This window comes from Psittacula echo (genome assembly GCF_963264785.1).
Source record: "Psittacula echo genome assembly, chromosome: 2".
NCBI lineage: Eukaryota > Metazoa > Chordata > Aves > Psittaciformes > Psittacidae > Psittacula > Psittacula echo.
The window spans coordinates 24,769,736-24,789,297 of NC_137737.1; the positions used below are offsets into that span (position 1 = coordinate 24,769,736).

The 19,562-nt window shown below is 39.4% G+C and overlaps 1 protein-coding gene across 1 annotated transcript in view; it reads right to left on the reverse strand.

The window, feature by feature from the left end:
* Positions 1-19,562, reverse strand: part of GADL1 (glutamate decarboxylase like 1) — a 73,623-nt gene that overhangs the window by 39,521 nt on the left and 14,540 nt on the right. Inside the window, exons 8-12 of the mRNA XM_080609869.1 lie at positions 19,126-19,242; positions 12,899-12,963; positions 12,556-12,637; positions 5,603-5,802; positions 1,164-1,215 (exon numbers count right to left, since the gene is read on the reverse strand). Coding sequence (XP_080465995.1) covers positions 1,164-1,215; positions 5,603-5,802; positions 12,556-12,637; positions 12,899-12,963; positions 19,126-19,242 — 516 coding nt within the window. The remainder of the gene's footprint in view (positions 1-1,163; positions 1,216-5,602; positions 5,803-12,555; positions 12,638-12,898; positions 12,964-19,125; positions 19,243-19,562) is intronic.

The following is a 19,562-nucleotide window of genomic DNA, read 5'->3' on the forward strand; positions in this document are numbered from 1 at the left end:
CTGTTGCCCTGCACTCCTGAAAACTTTTTCTTAACCCTAGCTTAACTTCCTTCTCATAGCCCACACTACGTACCCCATACTATAGCACTCCTTCCAATCCCTCTTTTAATCCAAGTGTCCTATTCCTGCAGGAACTAAAAAGCAATCTCTGCTCTCACTAGCATCTTTCACATCTACAGTAGGTCTGGGCTGTCTGCTAAGCTCTACAATAGCAGAAAATGGAGAACTTTGAAACAGACTTGCTACTTTAGTAATCCCATCATGTGCTGCTGGCCCAAAATTCTTCACTCCATGTAAAGTTTCCCACTATGCACTTTCAAATTAGCAGTTTTCTAAGTTAAAGGGAAAAATTTATATTGTATGAACAGTATAAAATATGTTTTACATTTTGTATTTCTGCTAGCCCAACTTGGAATGTTCTTGGCATCAGCAAGTGTAAATCAGATCTGCATCATTATGGTTTGTCTGTCTGTATGAGTGGCACTTCCTTATTTTTCCTTCCTCCTCCATGTGCTTTCTTCCTACCCATGCTACATACCCAGTTTTCACACAGATACACTTCCAACAGTGCAGAAGTTTTTTCTAGAAATGACAGGTCTTTGCAACATCACAGATATTAGCCTTATTAACCAAAGAGCTGAGGACAGGTGGAAAAATAGCACTTTAGTTGTGCCCCCCTTACTCTTCCCCAGGCAAGATCACCAAGTAATAAGCTGACTCATTTAGTGAACCACTGATGAGCGAAAACCCTAACTTTTGGGTAGATTTTAGGAAGATGGGTGCAGAAACAGAGTTAAGGGAAAAATATGGACTTTAATGATAAAAAAATCCATTTTTAGGATCAAAATATTTTTCCATCCAGCACACAGTCTTATCTGTCAAGTCTGGCAAGCACTGCATTTTTGCAGCTAGGTTCTTTGCTTTCAGAGAAAAGTGCTCCATCTATATCCCCTGAGGCAATACAGGCCCAGAAGCTAGGAAAATAGAGCAATGGTAGGGAATGCAGAGCCTGTTATGTGTGCTCCATCATACATATGTATCTTCAATATTTAAAATTATTATATACTTCAAATACAAACTGGCAATTGCTAAAAAGAACAAAATCAAACAATAGACACCCCCCCCCAAAATAAAAAAAACAATTCAATTCCATTTTCATTTACCTCCAAAAGAAGCTGGAATCCCTCTCTCTTCTTAATTTCCTCAACTAGATATCTGCAATTAAAAATGCAGTAGTTTAAAGCACAGAAAAAAGAGAACAAAACAATACATACAGACAACAAAGGTCTTGAACTTTCTTCCTTCTCCCCTAAAAGAAACCACAGAGTTAAATCTCATTTCCACCTGCTGTGAAAATGCAGTAGCTATTAGTTCCTGGAAACAAACGAAGGCCACAGCCAGCCAAGGAGCACTGAGGAGAGGCCAAATTCTGTCCTCAGGCACAGATTTTCAGTAGAGCCACATGGCACGAATTGATCCTATTTGCATCAGGCTGTGAACTTTCCCAGGACACATTTCCATTGATGTTGCTCTCTACAAATTAATTCCTCCATTTCTTTCTCAAGTACTGATGCTGTGCTGCAATATTATTTTATGGTCATGCTGACATCTCTTGCACTACTACTGTTAGAAGGACCTCTCAATCAAGCCCAGAATTTGAGTTCCACATACTTCAATTTTCTCAGAAATGTCCTTGTTCCACACTGTACACAGAAGTGCACATTTCCATTCAGTGACTACCTCTGATGCACAATAATCCCTGAGCATTCTATGCTAACAATGCATTGAAATAAATATTTCTTTTCTCTTTCACCTGTCAGTATGAAAAACAGAGAAGCCTTCAATGGAAAATAGGTTTGAATCAAAAGTTTGAATCAAAACAGCTTCAATTTATAACTTTTTTAAAAAACATGACCTCAGCTTTGCCTTGGCACACATCACACAGGAATTCTGAAGCAAAGAGGGCACTTTGACATAGCTGGGACTTCTCTCTTTGACATAGCTGGGACTTCTCTCCTGCCCCGCCCCCAAAGCCTTCCCAAGAAATATTCCAAAGATATCCCCTCAAATTCACACAGCTTTTCCATTTCAACAGAATTTTAGTGCTCTACATGAAGGACTAACTGCCTGAGATCTAAATGAAGATTTTGCTGTCTAACAGTAATAAAACTGAGACAGAGTGTATACAAATCTGGCATTTTGCAGCATTTATTGGAATTTTTTCTGCCTGCAGCTGCATTACTGGTCATTACACAAATAATTCTTTTGCCCACCACTTGAGGAAGAAGAACATTGTCAAAATAACCTCCCTTGGTACTACCTACATGCCTGAAACGGGAGCCCCCAGGAACACCTCTAGTTGTATCTGCAACGAATGCCTGCTATTCAGCAGAGGAGCTGCAGAAACAGGCTGGCTAGGGAGGTAGTGAACAATACCCTAGATGGAAAACAGTTTTCAGAACAGAGCACTGGGAGTTGTCACACTGTTTATCATTAACAAGTATTGTGCATGTGGCTCATTACCTCTTAGCATCCACCCCTACAAAATGACTGCTGGATAGAGTGCCAGTTCCCACGACACACAGCTCTGAGTTGTGCCACACTGTGCACTGTTGAGATATTTCCTCTCACTAGAACAAGTTCCACTGAGACCTAGACTAGACCCAGATTCTGGATCTTTTCTGCCATGACCATTTAGATCCTACTGTGTGCATTTGCTTGTTATCTGGCTGTTAATGCCCACACTAATGTTTAGGTTGCAAGAGAGGCATGCTGAAAGGTAAGGAGGAGGCTAGATACCATGTGAGAGTGTTGTGGGGAACCTCCTTCTATAGGGGGATTGTCTCAAATAAAACACACTCAGTGCTTTTGTCCTGTTGATTACAAGATACTTGTCTGTGCCATAAGACCATCATTCAGCAAAATCAGCAGAATGTTCACAAGACAGTGGCCCTCAACCTTTTTAATTTTTTTTTAAATAAATCCTGTAAAAGAAAGCTATGTATGATCACCCCTTCTTATTTTTCTTTTTGAAGTCTTTAATTGTTAGAGAGATTTTACAATACTTAATACCCTCCTCTCTTACCAGAAGTGACTTTTTTTAATACCACCATCTGACACAGGATATCTGCTGTCAGTCAAGCTCACAACGCTGTTTATCATGTTCTTAACTACGTTGCCAATAGCCTAAGAAGGCAGCCACTAGAAAATCAGTTGCCCATGGTTTATCTTGCTAGAACCATTGGATGGCAGTGGAGCAGTTTACTTTGCTCATCTTTCCACACTTGACAGGGGAGTTTTATTATTGTATCACTGTTGTAGAACATAAAGGACTTGAGTCTCAGTGAAGACTGGAGTGCACAGAGAAGTAGTATTTGCTATGATTAAACCTTGCAGAAAATTAAGGGTGGAGATCTGTTGTGAAAGGAGACATATGTCTGCTAAGAGTGGGTGTCAGAAGAGGAATCAGGCAGAAAAACTGTGAAGATGATGAAGCATAAAATGCAGTGGTTGTTACAGTTGTATTCTAAATGTATTGCATCTTTTTTCTCTTTTCAAGTACTTCACAAAACAACATCCCTGCATCAAAAATAACTGGGAGGGGAAAAAAAAAAAAGAAAGAAAGAAAAAGAAAGAAAAGAAAATTTGTGAACTGATCAGCAGGATGCTCTACTGTAGGATTTTTAAAATAAGCCTTTCCAAATAGGTAGCATCACAATGTTCCTGGCATATACAATACACTGAAAACATGATTCATCTCCAGAACAAGGAGAAATTAATGGAATAGCCAATTGCTATAAAGTTTGCTGCAACAGGAATACAAGACTGCAATTAGCTTTAAAACCTTGGCAGCTCTCACTGGTGATGGGGAAAGAAAAGTAACCTTGCTCTTAAGTTCTATAGCCAGTGGACTAGTTACAGAATTAATTCAGGTATGCATTCAGGAACACTGAAATACTATCTTTGGAATATCTAAGTAACACCTACTGTAACAAATCAGGAGAAAGGCTGCACAGCTGCTGAGTAGTTAGGAAACCTGGCATAGTGCCAATGCCCATGCAGACTCACGATAGCAATGCAGGTACTGTAAAGAATATATTTCATCAGATAATGACTAAAAATTAAATTTTTGTTAAGGGAGAGAAGAAAAAATATGAATTAAAAAAAAAAAAAGAGACAACCCGGTCACTCCTTAGAAGCGCTACCAGCTGAATCCAGCGTTCAAAGGGAATATCGATCCCAGAAAGGTCATTAATCACTACACTTCCAGTCAAATGACCTTGGCCAGTGACCTTGATAAGGCTGAGTTCTCCCACTGACACAGCAATGAATTACTTACTCACACAGAACAGTACAATGCTTTGGAACAAAAACAAGGTGCAATTTAACCAGAAGATATTAAGGAACATTTAACTGGCCAAATAATGAATGGTTTAAAGAAATAAAGTGGAGAAAAAAGCCACAGCTCATTTGAGCTTTTCTGGTTTTCCTGTCTTCATTCCTTTCCAATTCCCTCTGGGTTTAGGTCATAGGTATTTTTACCTGTTCTTTAAGTGACTTAATTAAAGTGAGGTTATTCCTTCAATTTTCACTGTAGTAAACATTCAATTATTTTCAACTCGGTAGTTCATACAAAAAAAATAAAATGGCAATATGTTATGGGTGACTGTTTTGCAATATTAATTATTTGATTCATGGTAGTAGCTGGCCCAGGAACTGGTAAAGATTTCATTGTGGATTCTTTTGTATAAATTCCAAACATACATGACACTTCAAGTGAATTGTTTTTAATGGGCCGTTGTCTTATTTCGACATTATTTCTTCTCTGAGAAGATAAAGCAACCTGTGTATGGAAGTTTCCCATCACTTTAGAAACACCATCTAGCAAGAATTTTGCAGAACTCAGCTGTGAAACTCAGATCTGCAAGACGAAAAACTGAGTAAAATTTAACTGGGCAGGTGAGGGGAAGATAGTAACAAAAAGGTGCTTCAACCCCTAACAGAACATACTGTAAACGTTAAGAAATTCTGCAAACTTGTGGAGAAAAAAAACAAGCAGCATCTCAGAACAATATGCCTTCACATACTTCTACTACATCCTAACATTAACAGGATGACCTCATACAAATTTTCCTACACCATCAGCTTTCTGCATTTCCTCAGTCATGAGGAATGAAGTAAACAGAAGAATAGCTAATTCACTTCTTGCTAGACCCCGCTCAGAGCCTGGCATATAGGACTGCTTCTACATTAACACCAAAAGACACAGTTAGAAGAGGATATATGATAAACCTGTTCTGCCTGTTCTATGTCTGGTTCAGACAACATAAATATTAAATAATGTAGATTGATAGCATAATTTGGACTTCTATGTTTACCAATATACTTGCTGCTAAAAATAATCATTACTATTAAATATGGTAGCAAATGTAATAACACTAATTACTATTGCTATTAGTTCCTCCTATTATACACAAACAAAAGGAAAAGGGGGGGGGAGGGGAAGTAACAATGTGGTCTCTTCCAAGATATGGAGTATCAGTAATGTCAACATTTTGGTCAATTACACAGACTAGACATATTCAAAACTGTGTGGTGGTACCTAGCCAAAGCCAGTGCTCTGTTTACTCTCTCCTCGAGGCCTGTGGTTCCCAATGCTTTCCACATCAGCCAGAATTTGAACGCATCTGGACGTCTGCTGCACTGAATGGACTTGTCACCAGTGTCATAGCTGACATCGTAGAACTTGTCCTGTTGGAACAGGTAGGCGGCCTCGGCAGAGTAACACTTCTTCAGGAGGCCCTATTAGGAACACAACAGAGACATAGATTGCTGATGAGCATTTCCAAGCCTTTGTAACTTCATCACATGCCAAAGCTTTTTCTTCCTGTCTGTACCAACAGCTTAGTAAAACAGAACTGGATGTGCAGGAAACCATCCAAAGCTAATGGTGTTCAGATGAACTCAGTGAAGTCAGCTCTGAAAATAAAGAAGCATCTCTCTGTTTATTATTTCCTTCATAATGTCAATGAAAAGTTGCAGGTTGAAGAGGAATCCAAGAAATCACATCTCAGGAAACCGTGGGAGTAGGTACCACAGAAACAGGTGCCCAAAGAAGTACAAGAGAAAATGCATAGCACTGGCCATTAGCTAAAGAATGAAATATCAAAGTATAGTCTGTAATACTATGAAGTAGAGAGAAGGGCTGCAGAACGCAGGTTATAAGTGCAGAGATGAGGGTGACTTACAAGAGCCCAGGAGACAGAAAAGATTGGAGATTTGTCAGCAATATCAGAAGAGGGTAAGAAACATAAACCACAATCAGTAAGATAATGCTAGAATAGATATTCAGATGAGGTTAAAAACATGACTACAACATCTAATTCAGATCTGCAAACATGTAGTTAAGTGACAGTTGAACCAGAAGTCTTTGATGCAGAACAGACCAATGAACGTAAGTGGACAGCATGACAAACTGCTGAACAGTAGCCCAAAGAGCACAATTCATTTTCCAATTCAACATCACTCTTCAAACTGAAACAACTGAAAAAGCATTGCATATTTCATCCTTTCCTCTGCATGCGTTGTGACTCTGATTTTAAAATGGCAGGGTCTGACATCACTGTTAAAGTGTCACTTTCCTGTAACAGAGGTACAGTTCTTGATCTACATTACAGTACATGACTGGTAACTTTGGAACTGGCAGTAAAATAGAGAAAAAAGGTGAAGACAAAAAAATCCAAGGGAGAAATAATCCACTGGCATACACAGAATAAGTCTCCCTCTCTCCCAGCTTTTTCAATTCCTTCCACCAATACTAAAAACAAAGCAAAAAAGAAAAACCAGCCTGCACAAAAGGAGAACACCAAAGATTTCCCCACAACTTCTGTAGGGGTTTGAAGATCCCACTGTAATATTGTTGGTTTTTGAAAACGACAGGATTCAGCCTGAACTCTTTAGCACAGGACGAACACATTCAGCCTTGTGAAAAAAAAGTTTATGTGACAGCTTGGGGGGCAGTGGCTGCTCTCCTTCTGCAGCCATCAGTGATAATGTGCTGCTGCAGCACACAGAAACCATAGCTGAAAGCAAACACTGTATGCAGCTTTTTGTGGTATATAAGATTCTCACACGTACTTCCCAACTTTCTCAAAAAAAGGCAGGCAAGAGGGTGATATTAGAAACCAAAGAAAAGTCAAGCACTTGATCTACACAATTCACCTACTTTTTGGATTTTCAGCTTTGTGTTCTTTGGCTAGCAGTTGCAAAACAGGAATAGGAATCTCTGTCAAGCCATTGTGTTCTATTCATTTAGATCTCCATACCCTGACTTCAAGGAGAAATACAAGCTCACTAGACATTGTATTAAAATGTATATATAACAAAACAAACAAAGGCAACAACATCCACAAATCTAAGTTAATTGCTTCAAATCTTACTGACTTCAAAATTTTGCAGTGTTTCTGCAGTGAGTGGATAGGAGGGCTGATCAATGTGGAACTATCTTCTGCCTTATCAAAATGTAAAACAGCTGCACAACAGAGTACATCATTGGATATTTGTTCCCATCACTCCTGTCATCTGAGAAATAATAACTTCTGTTTGTCACAAAAACCCTAAACTCTGTTGGCAATATTACAGAAAGACTGAGTTCACTTAAGCTCACAGTACAGCTGCAGAGTTTCATAGTTTAAAAACAAATGCTTTAGAGTGAAAACTCAACAAGAACAATAGTTCAATATCCCTGAGTGAACTCAAATGCCTGGGAACATATTTCATTTAAAAAAAAAAAAAAAAAAAGGTTAGATACTGTCCTACTCTCCTGGTGCATCCGAAGCTGACATGATGTGCCGGCTTGGTGATCCTCTCCCACCTGCTTATATTACTAATAATGAAACATGCTCAGGAACTCCTGCTGCAGATATTGCCTGTTGTCAGTCTCCAGAGGCAAGTACAATGACATCCTCCAGCACATCACTAGAGCAGACAGGAGAAGAAATAACAATCATGCTTTGTGAGAAAGAGAAAAAAGTGAGGAAGAGGGAGGAAGAAGAGGGAAGGAGAGAGAGGGAAAGGGAAAGGGAAAGAAGGGGGGGGGAAAGAAAGAAGGGGGGGAAGGAAAGAAGGGGGGGAAGGAAAGAAGGGGGGGAAGGAAAGAAGGGGGGGAAGGAAAGAAGGGGGGGAAGGAAAGAAGGGGGGGAAGGAAAGAAGGGGGGGAAGGAAAGAAGGGGAGGAAGAAAAGAAGGGGGGAAGGCAAGAAGGGGGGAAAGGAAAGAAGGAGAGGAAGAAAAGAAGGGGGGAAGGAAAGAAGAGGGGGAAGGAAAGATAGGGGGAAAGGAAAGAAGAGGGGGAAGGAAAGAAGGGAGGGGGAAGGGAGGTGCCAGACCAATGCAAGAAGCAAGATGGAGGAAAAAAAGAATAATGTAGAATAGAGTTTGGTCAGGGAGGACAAAAAAAGAGGAAAAAATCCAAAATACGCAAATGACAGAAAAGCAGAAGAAAAAAAAAACCTGCTTTCAAACTCAACATTCTCAGTCCCAAGAACACCCCAGCAGTTTTCCACATAGTAATTGAACTCTTTCTTCTGTTCAAAGGAATTGTAAAAATGTCATTGCCCCATTTGACAAGTTTGAGATTTTCTTCAGCATCTTTTATTTTTTTCTACCCTTTGTACACAGACTAATAATAGTGCTCTGTCTTACAATAGTGCTCTGTCTTACATCAGGGCTCTTAAAGTTTAGAATATGGAAATACTATTTTTATACAGGCTCCAATCTACTATGAGGTTTCAAATAGCCTTTGTTTTTGATGAAGTCTGTGGGTTGTCACTGCTTGTTCTAATTAATAACAAATAAATGAATAATTATTGATACTGAAATCAACATATAAGAGTTCCAGTTTCATAATTCAACATTTTTCTTATTGAACACACTCACCTACAACAAGGCTTCTGATCTCTTTCCATTTCCACTGCTAGTTAAAAGTGAATTTCAATTTCATTAACAAAACATCTTTTTCCCCAAGTTTTTTTCCCCCAAGACAAACATCTCCCTGATTCACCTTATCAGAAGCAATAGGGCCAACATTTCGAATGTCATACTTGAAAATTCTTAAAAGCAGTGCAAAAGGCCACCCCTGTAATTCACTTAAAGAAGTCAAAATGAGCTCTCAGTTGTACTAACCTGAAGCAGAAAGCAATGGGAATAAAGTATTTCCTACAGTTGCCCTGGAAAGGAACCAGGGAAGTAGGTATCTTTGTGATACTGCTAAGGATGAGGAAGAGATTACTCTGATTTCATTAGCTACATTCTTTGAAACTGTATTTAATTGTTAAGTGAAAACTCTGCTCATTACCTAGAACTGATTGCTAACTACCCAACCTACTGCTACACTCTAATGAGTCACAGAACTTTGGCATTGGTGATAAACATTAGTTCTCTATTTATATGGTGATAATATTCACATTCATATAGATTATAGGAAGAACAAATTAGAGTAGCTCTGTGGTCTTAATGTGCAATCCAAGACTAATTCATAGCATTTCAAGAACATCAAGAACAAAGCTGGCTCACTAATGTTTTGAGACTATCAGTCCATCTAGCTTTGTTTTTAAATGGTCACTGCAATTCACACCACAGCAATACAAGTGTTTTCTAAGTCGATCTTACTACAGACATGATGAAAGTTACTCAGGGCATTGCCGCGAAAAAGGAATAGCTGTGTATTTCCTGAGTTTTTTAAGCATTAAGAGCTACTGTCATTGTTCTTGAGCTTTTATAGAGAATTAAGCAATCTCTCTTTCCCTTTGGTGAAAATGCTCCTCCCTTCTAATCAAATGAAACATATTTCCCTTTTCTATCTCTACTTTCTTTGGAAAACATTCCAATTTTTTTTCACTAAGGCTGGAAAATACTCTTTTATCAGCATTTCATTGCAGTTTATTTTTTTCTTTAATCTATCTAGGAAAATATTTCAATACAATGTTTCATTCTAATAATCTAGCTGCAATGTTTTAAGCCTACTAACACTACTAAAAACCACATAGCTTTATTGATGCTATGTAGCTAAAAAAGGAGAGAAACCACAAAACAAATAAAACAAACCCAACAAACCAACAAAGAGAATGAAAAACTGAAGGGGATTATTTGTCCACTTATAATTACCTAACCCTAATCCTAAATCCTAAACCCTAAACTGTGGAGGTAGTCCATAGTTCCAAATGGACCCCAAATGGGAAGACAGGCTAACAAAACTTCTTTAATCAGACTTTCAAAGGGAGGTAGGGCTTGATTCATAAATAGGACTTAACATCTGTGTTTAACATTTTGTTGCTCTGACTTCCTGCAGAATTCACCACTTCAGAAATTACCTGAGGCTCCTTGAATATTCACTAGCAGAGCAGTATGTGTCAAACTCTTCCAGTTCCCACCTCAGCATCCAACTGCCACTGATGGATCCTAACCACAGTGTGAAGGAATTACGTTCACATATAAATGTGTGCTTTATCTGCAGCAGTAAGTAATGCAGCAATATAATTTAGGAGCAGTGGAACAAGCTTCAAAGTGAGAAACCAATACACATATCCTTTCCTTCTCTTACTGGTGTGAAAACAGCATTTTTAATGGGAAACTGGATTCAGATGCCTGTTCTGGAATGGACAGAATTAAAGTGAAAAAAGGCCTTTCTGCCAAAGTGTCTTCAATATGCATTTGATCTTTTTTTCTTGAGAATTTATATTCCAACACTTTCACAAAGCTGACACAAACGCACTCAAATTTGCATGTGTATCTGTTTGCATATAAACACTACGAGCACATACACAAAACACCTAAGTGCCAATTTTCCAGGAATTAAACAGAGTAAAACACCTTCTCCCCATACAGAGAATTCTTGTACTTTCCATAATGTGTCTCACTGTACAACAGGATCTGACTATAGAAGTGGAATAGGATTGCTCTATCAGACATTACACTCCAGGGAAGAAGAATGCAGAAAGGGTGCCAGAGCCCTGATGTTGGAACAGTGTTTGTAAAGTGACTTTAAATTCCAGGGCAGCTAGAATATTTCATTCCTCTCCATTTCTTCCCTTTTATTACCTGAAAAATTTCCACTATGTAGCCAAAGTAGTCTAATCATTACCTGGGGCCTCTTTAGTTAAAAATATAGCACTGAATTCTTCCCAGCCCTGCAATTAAGACACCACATTAATCTTAGTCAATAACGTCATTCTGCTTGTTTGTCATCCTGGAATAAAGATAAAGTAATGGACAGGCAGTCCTGGAGTTTAATTCTTACAGCCTGCCCAGGTCCCTCAAGCTGTCAACTGCACCATTCAGCTTGGTGTCATCTGCAAACTTGCTAAGGATGCACTCAATCCCACTGTACATGTCATTGATAAAGATACTAAATAGTATTGGTCCCAGTATGGACCCTTAACCACTCGTTACTGGTTTCCACTTGGAAACTGAACCATTGACTGCAATGCAAATGCAAGCCCAAACTATCCAGCCACTTCTTACCCACTTAATAGTCCATCCATCAAACCCATGTCTTGCTGTCCTGTTATGTCTCACCCCTGACTCGGAGCAAACAGTGCCAAGAGAGCACTGATTAGCATCTACGCTCATTCGTTCTTACTACCAGAAGTTAGTAACCAGTTACATGGATAGCTAACTACTAGCAGCTGAATAGAAACTGTCAGCTGTTTTGACAGTGATTTATAAAAGTGACCGTGATGAACCATGGCCACAAAATAGTGATGTAAACCCTAGGGGTTCCATATCTTCATAATGTCATTCACTCCTATTAAATTCCTATTCAGTCATTCATAACCTATTAAATGTAAGCTAAAGCTCAACCCTGATGGTTTTAGCAGGGCTGAGTTTGAAGTGGGGTTTGAAATAATTGACCTCTTACTGGTTTCTTTATTAAGATAGAAGAATTCCACAGAGGTATAAGCAGGGAGTTTTACCACATTGCAGACTCATCTCACTTTTGTGTCACTTGAGATCACGTGTCTGTTGTTTGCTTGCTAGACATTTTAATTAGTCATGGCTTTGGGAAAGCCTCAATCACCCTGGCAATGAGGAAAAACTAGTAGAGGCTAGTAAAGGCTCAGCACCTTTACCTGCATATGCTCTGTCTCTTTCTCCCCTTTCCCACTCTGGTGCACCCACGTAAAGGGGATGCAAAGGCAAGCTCTGTCTACTCAGTTTGTAGGCTCAGCTCTGTCCCAGTGGATGACAGCTATTCTGAGGACTTTAATGAGCTCAGCATTTAAGTGCTGCAGGCCTAGGTAACAAAATACTCAATCCTGAATGCAAGTCACGTACAAAAGTTGACTAGCAAGGGCAGCAGCTGCAAAGTTTGACCACTGGTGAGTGCAGTGACTTGGACTGGTTTGACCCTGCTCTCTTATTCATCATTTATTAATTTTGTGGTGGAACTCAAAATTCTATCATTCAGCCTTTGCACTTGCAGTTCTTTTCTAATTATTTCCATTTCCATATTACAGCAATGTCAGCCTACTGCATTTTAAAAAAAGACAGGACTTACAGAGTCGTCTTTCACCAGAAGAGCACAGCACTGGATTCCTGCCAACAGCATTTTGTGGGGATTCCAGGCAACGGAATCTGCCCTGTGAAATTTATAAATGAAGAGAGGTGGAACTTGCACCTATAATCATGAGTACTAGAGAATCAAAAATGGCCAAACACAATCCAAGTCAGAATTCCCTTTCCCCTCACACACATCCCCACTCACCCCCCCACAGGTTCTGAAATCTCTCCAATTAATAGTAATGTGTGTTTTGGAAAATGTAGCTGTCATAGAGGTCAAGAGGCCACACAACTTCCATCTCAGTCCCTGGTAAGGGTGTCCATCAACTGTACTGACATACCTGTGAATGCCATGAAGAAGTCTGCAATGCTTCCTCGATATCAAAGCTGAGCCACCCCAAGAAGCCTGTTGGAACATTTATAGAACCAAGACAATATTATTTGTATAACGTTCTTTTGATAATGCTTCAACTTGTAATTTCTGAAGATGCTTTATCTCACTTAAAACTTAGTTTACTACATGTCAATGGGCTAAATTTTGCCTTTAGTATCACATACTGAAATAAAGATGGCAACCTGGGGCTATGCTTAAAATGGAGGAGCTGATGGGAGAAACAAATTACACTCTCTTCCATATAAGCAAGGGCATGAACTGATATACTTGCTAACCAGAACCATTCCTGATACTAGATCAGAAGTGCTTCCTTTCTGCCAGCCTAAACCTAAGAAATAAAAACATAAAGCCCCATTTTGCACATCTTCTTCCTACTAGCTGTTTCCTTTCTGAGACACAAGTGAAACAGTAGAGAATTATAATCTCTGCCAATTGCAAAGTCCAGGTTCAGATTTTCCACAGAGTTTAGATATTAAAAGCAAAGTCAGTGAGTAGGCACTAGCAGCATTTCTGTTACCAACTAACGTTAAAATGGAGTAAGATTCACCACATCTCCCTGAGGTCAATATAAGAACTAAGTGTGGGGTCTTAAAATCATTTAGGCTGCCTCTTTAGTGAGGAGATCTCCACTGAAACTCCTTCTTGAGTGTCATCCCATCTATTCTAGATACCTGTCTTTGGGCAACACCTTTTGCAGATACCATGGACTATAGAAGGAACTCAGGCAACTAGTTTTATATTACACAGGTTTAATTTATGGTCAACTAGCGTTAAGAAAGCTGATTCACATCCATGAATTCTGCAAGGATCAGATTTCACGCACCAGGCACTGTGAATCTTCAGTGCTCAAACAACAATATTTGCCCCACGGAAGGGGTGGGAGAACACACAAACACTAGACATGTCATACAGTGCATTTGAGAAATTATTACTAAATATGGAAAAAGTAAAGAAGAATTTTCAATGTTCATGCAGGCAGAATCTACTTAAGCAAAAGAAAAACAGATGTGATAGCTAATCTTTGAATTCAGCATCAGTATTTGCTTCATAGGCCATAAATTAGGAACAAGGTCTGCTATCCGGCAGACACAAATTGTAAAGTCTCACAAGGGAAATGTAAGGTCAATAACTTGTCTTATCATGCCATTTTCATTAACACAGTACGTTAATGCACCACATCATATTTTATGTTGTTATGCTCACAACATCCTTGCTGAGGAAAGGGCTGTTGCTCAATCTACAGGTAGGACTTCAGGTAGGAAATTATTTGCCTCAAACATCACTGTACTCCTGTGGCAGAGCCATGACTTGAAACCAAGTTTCTCTAGCTAGCCCAAATTTGCCATGCTATAAGAAGACAAACTATTCATAGACAAATTTCACTCTTCTCATTATATGATTCAATAGTCAAAACAGTCATAGAATCATAGAATAGTTAGGGTTGGAAAGGACCTTAAGATCATCTAGTTCCAAACCCCCTACCATGGGCAGGGACACCCCACACTAAACCATGTCACCCAAGGCCTCATCCAACCTAGCCTTGAACACCGCCAAGGATGGAGCACTCACAACCTCCCTGGGCAACCTATTCCAGTGCCTCACCACCCTCACAGTAAAGAACTTCTTCCTTATATCCAATCTAAACTTCTCCTGTTTAAGTTTGAACCCATTACCCCTTGTCCTATCACTACAGTCCCTAACAAAGAGTCCCTCCCCAGCATCCTTATAGGCCCCCTTCAGATACTGGAAGGCTGCTATGAGGTCTCCACGCAGCCTTCTCTTCTCCAGGCTGAACAGCCCCAACTTTCTCAGCCTGTCTCCATACGGGAGGTGCTCCACTCCCCTGATCATCCTCGTGGCCCTCCTCTGGACTTGTTCCAACAGTTCCATGTCGTTTTTATGTTGAGGACACCAGAACTGCACACAATACTCCAAGTGAGGTCTCACGAGAGCAGAGTAGAGGGGCAGGATCACCTCCTTTGACCTGCTGGTCATGCTGCTTTTGATGTGCCTGGGATTGCTCCGACCCAGGTGTAGGACTTTGCACTCATCATGGTTAAACTTCATAAGGTTGGCATCAGCCCACCTTACAAGTGTGTCGAGGTCCCTCTGGATGGCATCCCTTCACACCAGCGTATCAACTGAACCACACAGCTTGGTGTCATCAGCAAACTTGCTGAGGGCGCGCTCAATCCCACTGTCCATGTCACCGACAAAGATGTTGAACAAGACTGGTCCCAACACCGATCCCTGAGGGACACCACTTGTTATCAGTCTCCAGCCGGACATTGAGCCATTGACCACAACTCTTTGCGTGTGGCCATCCAGCCAGTTCTTTATCCACCGAGTGGTCCACCCATCAAATTGATGTCTCTCCAATTCATGTTACATTATTCCCTGACCTTCATAATTCATAAGAAACTCACTGAGATATAATAATTCTTTACAAGATTTGCTTCCAAAGCTATTTGGGAACATGGACATTTTCACACTATCTCTGAAAAACAGGACTAGAAAGGCCCTCAAGTGGTCATTTCAACAGTGTGCCAACCCCAAAGGCACAATCAGTAATACTCATTTCTGTCAAACACTTGCCTTTTCTAGAGGTTATTAATCAGTGAACACACAGCTTGTGATTAGCACTGAAGTGAAAAACAAGGTGCAGAGAGACATCAGCAATTACTGCTTCTACATTTTTACCCAGTTCAAAAAGACCAAGTTCTTAGAGATCCAGGGTTGGTTAAAACAAACAAACACAAATCAGAAGGTACCAAAGAAGTGTCAGAATCACTGGCTCTGCCTGGTTTTAAAGGCCTCTAATAATGGAAGCTGCACAAATTAACCACTTAATTTGCATTTAACAGTAACCACCCTATTAATTTAAAGTGTCAGTCCTAAGCAGTGTTACCTCTTGTCATATCTGCAATGGTCAGGGGAACAGATTATTCCTTTTCTTCTTTTCAGCAGCTCTGAAAGCACCTGTAGACTATTACATATTTGTCTCATTGTCTCTTCTTGTTTAAGTAACACCACTGCTTTCAGTCTTTCTTCATTGGTCATAATTTCTAGATATGTTTCTGCTTATCCTCACTGCTTTACTCTTTTCTAATCTTTCCCCTGTAGGTCCTTAACCTTCTTGAAATAAAGCTTTTTATTTGGACACAATCCAGATCAAGCAGACTGAGGCCCAAGCAGAAAGAAATAATTATTTTCTCAATCAATCTTCTTCATTCAATTCTGAAAGACATTTAATCCTATTTAAAAATGCTTACGATCATTGATTTGTGATGTACTGCAAGCTTCAGATATTTTTTTCTGAAAATCTGCTCTCTAGCCAGCAATTTCCAGCCTGTTCGTGCAGTTGATTATTACAGCATAAACTCAGAGCTCTATGTTTATTGAACTGTAACCTAATTTTTCCACTTTTTTTCTCTCAACTACCAAGATCTTTGATTTCTAATCCTGTCCTCCCACTGCCACTTGCAGCAATTTTATGTCATTTTCAAATGTATTCAGTGTATTCTTTTTCATCCAAGTTATTAATGCATATACCAGATAACTTCTAACCTAGGATGGGCTTTTGTGGAATCCTGCTCAAAATCTACTCCCCTGTCAGCAGTGGACCCCTGGTAACGGCTCTCTGGCTATGATTTTCCAGCCAGGTTTGCACTCACTACCACAGCTGCAACTTGGCATGTTTCTCTGGCTTTCTCATGAGATATGGCAAAAACACAATAAAGTTAACTATGTCTCTTCCATCCATGAGACTACAGAAGGAAAGTGTATTGATGAGACTAGACGGACACATTTTTTACGATAAATGCAGCTGAGAGCAATGCATGATAGCTCAAAACCAAGATTATCACCTGTGTCCCATGCACTGTAATTGGTAACAAGGTATGAGAAAATTAGTGTGCTATATATGTAACAAGCCACTTACAGCTGGATAATGGGAATCACAGTGTTCGCAGTGTGATTAAACTAACTACCTAAGCACTGGCTAATAGGTCAAACCTGATTTTCTGTACTGATCTGTCTATAGGGGGTGGGGAGGAAAAAAACAAAGTAAGGACCAGCAGGGAAGAAATACTCATACCTAATATTTAAAGCTAAATGAACACAATATATTATATAGGTATGTGCTGGATCTTGAGTGCCTATTGGTGGTGTAAAACAAGTCCCAGACATATGTCCTGGGTTCAGCAGTAGCAGTCATTTTTTCTCCTTCTTAGTAGCTGGTGCAGTGCTGTGTTTTTGACTTTCGGCCTGGAAACAGTGCTGATAACGCCAATGTTTTTAGTTACTGATCAAATGTTTAGTCTGACCAAGGACTTTCTGAGCCTCATGCTCTGCCAGGGAGGAGGGGAAGCCAGGAGGAAGCAGAGACAGGACACCTGACCCAAACTAGCCAAAGAGGTATTCCATACCATAGCACGTCATGCCTGGGATGTAACTGGGAGTTATCTGGAAGGGCTGGCTCACTGATGGGGGCTGGGTATTATCGGTCAACGGGTCGTGAGGTGTTGTATTCTCTTGTTATTTCCTTTATGATTATAATTATTGGTGGTAGCAGCAGTGACTTGTGTTATACCTTAGTCATTAAACTGTTCTTATCTCAACCCGTGGGAGTTACATTCTTTTGATTCTCCTCCCCGTCCCTCCGGGAGTGGGGGAAAGAAAGGGGGGGAGTGAGAGAGAGACTGCATGACTGATTTATGGCTGACTGGGTTTAAACCATGACAACGTATGATAGAATGCAATAAGCAACTGGAATGCATGTATGAATACTGTAATGCACACAAAAGGATCCTGGTTATAGTCTCTGCACTTAGGCTGTTGATGGTTTAACTGCTGAGACAGTTTGGGCTTATTATTGGGCTTTATACTGAGTTTATATTCTTAAAACAACTTTTTCCTTAACTTCCCTTTCCTTTTTAGATCTGTCTACATGTCAGAGCTTATCTACTATTTCTGACTTTATTGAAATTTATCTTCCTGAAGCTTGCTGATTTTATGTTCTCCCTTTTGCCCTTCCTAAGAATCATGAGCTTTATCATTTCGTGTTTAATGAAGAGTCTCCCTAAGGCAAATATATCAATTCTGGGGATCAGAAAATATTCTGAAATGAGATACATCAGTGTAAATCTGGAAACAACACCACTGCTTTTGTATAAGATACTCTTATAAACAGCTCTTGAGACCATTTGCAGTAGGTAATCCTGATTCCCAATAATACACAGAGACCTGAATTAGATAGAACTTTCCCTGGGTTCTAATGTTTGTTTTAATTGTACTGTATCTTTTTTTCCTCCAAGGTTACAGTTGGAAGAAACAGCAGCAGTCACTTGCTATAACTCAGTCTGCAAACCATGTGAATCATTTAACAAGAAGCCAGGCTTTTTCTTTAGATTCTCAATATTAAACAAACTCCTAAAAAATTTAGAGGAAGTCTAAAAATCTCCATTAATGTTGCTCCAGATTCTCTCACATCTCCATGGCTTTTAATCTGGCCATTCTGGATTGGTGGCATTGCAATTATAAAGAGAATGAAATTTTAGAAAATATGAAGAGATGCAGTTTTAGAAAAATACATTTACAGCTAACTCTTTCTGGTAATAGAAAGTCTCAATTACTGTTCCAAAAAGATTCATGAATGGATTTTAATATCCAAACTTAAAATTATGAAGAAAGAGGAAAAGAAAAAATTCTGAACAATTTAGGAAAACATGGAGAGGTCTACAGGAAACTCAAACGTGTATGAAAATATGAATAATTTGAATATTTTTATTTTAACCTGTATGAGCCATACACCACAATTATAATGCATCCATTTTGCGACAGAATGTGGAAAGAATCTTAAGTTAGATTTATATATAATCACCCTTGAAATATATTTAGGAGGTAGCAAGAAAAATAAATTGATTTTTAAATAATTTTAAATATAACCCAACAATGACAAAATCTTTTTGACTGCTTGTCACAACCAAGCTATTTTTCAGCGCATGTAACAGAGACAAACCAGAACTCTTTGTTTCCAGTCTCTATGCACAAAAAAAGGGGAAGGAGGGGTTATTAGAACCCACCTTGCTTCTACAAAGAAACATCAACAGTCAAAGAAAAATAACAATTATAAAAAAGCAATGCTAAACAAAACTGCACAGTATACACACTCACGTCAACATGAAGCCAGAGGCCATGCTTTTCACAGATATTGGCAATTTTATCCAGAGGATCAAATGCTCCCAGCACTGTTGTGCCTGCTGTAGCACAGACAAGAAATGGTGCTGACCCCTGCAATAGGATTCAAAACAAAAAATTGTCATTTGCACAGCTCATCTCCCCAGTATACCTGTGGAGTTAGAGTATAAAAAGGTCTAGGAATGTAGGACAAAGACACAACAGTCTACGTTATAGTTTCCCAGCAGAAGGCATTGCACTTAAAAGTGCTGACTCTTCTTAAAAAAGGCATTTTCCATTTCCAGTTAACACCATCCCAGGGCAGACTTCACCAGCTGTTTTGACAGATGTTAGTTTTGTCAAGATCAAAACATATCAGATATTTGACATCTCTCTTTATACACTGCTTTTCATTTCACATTTTACTACCATAT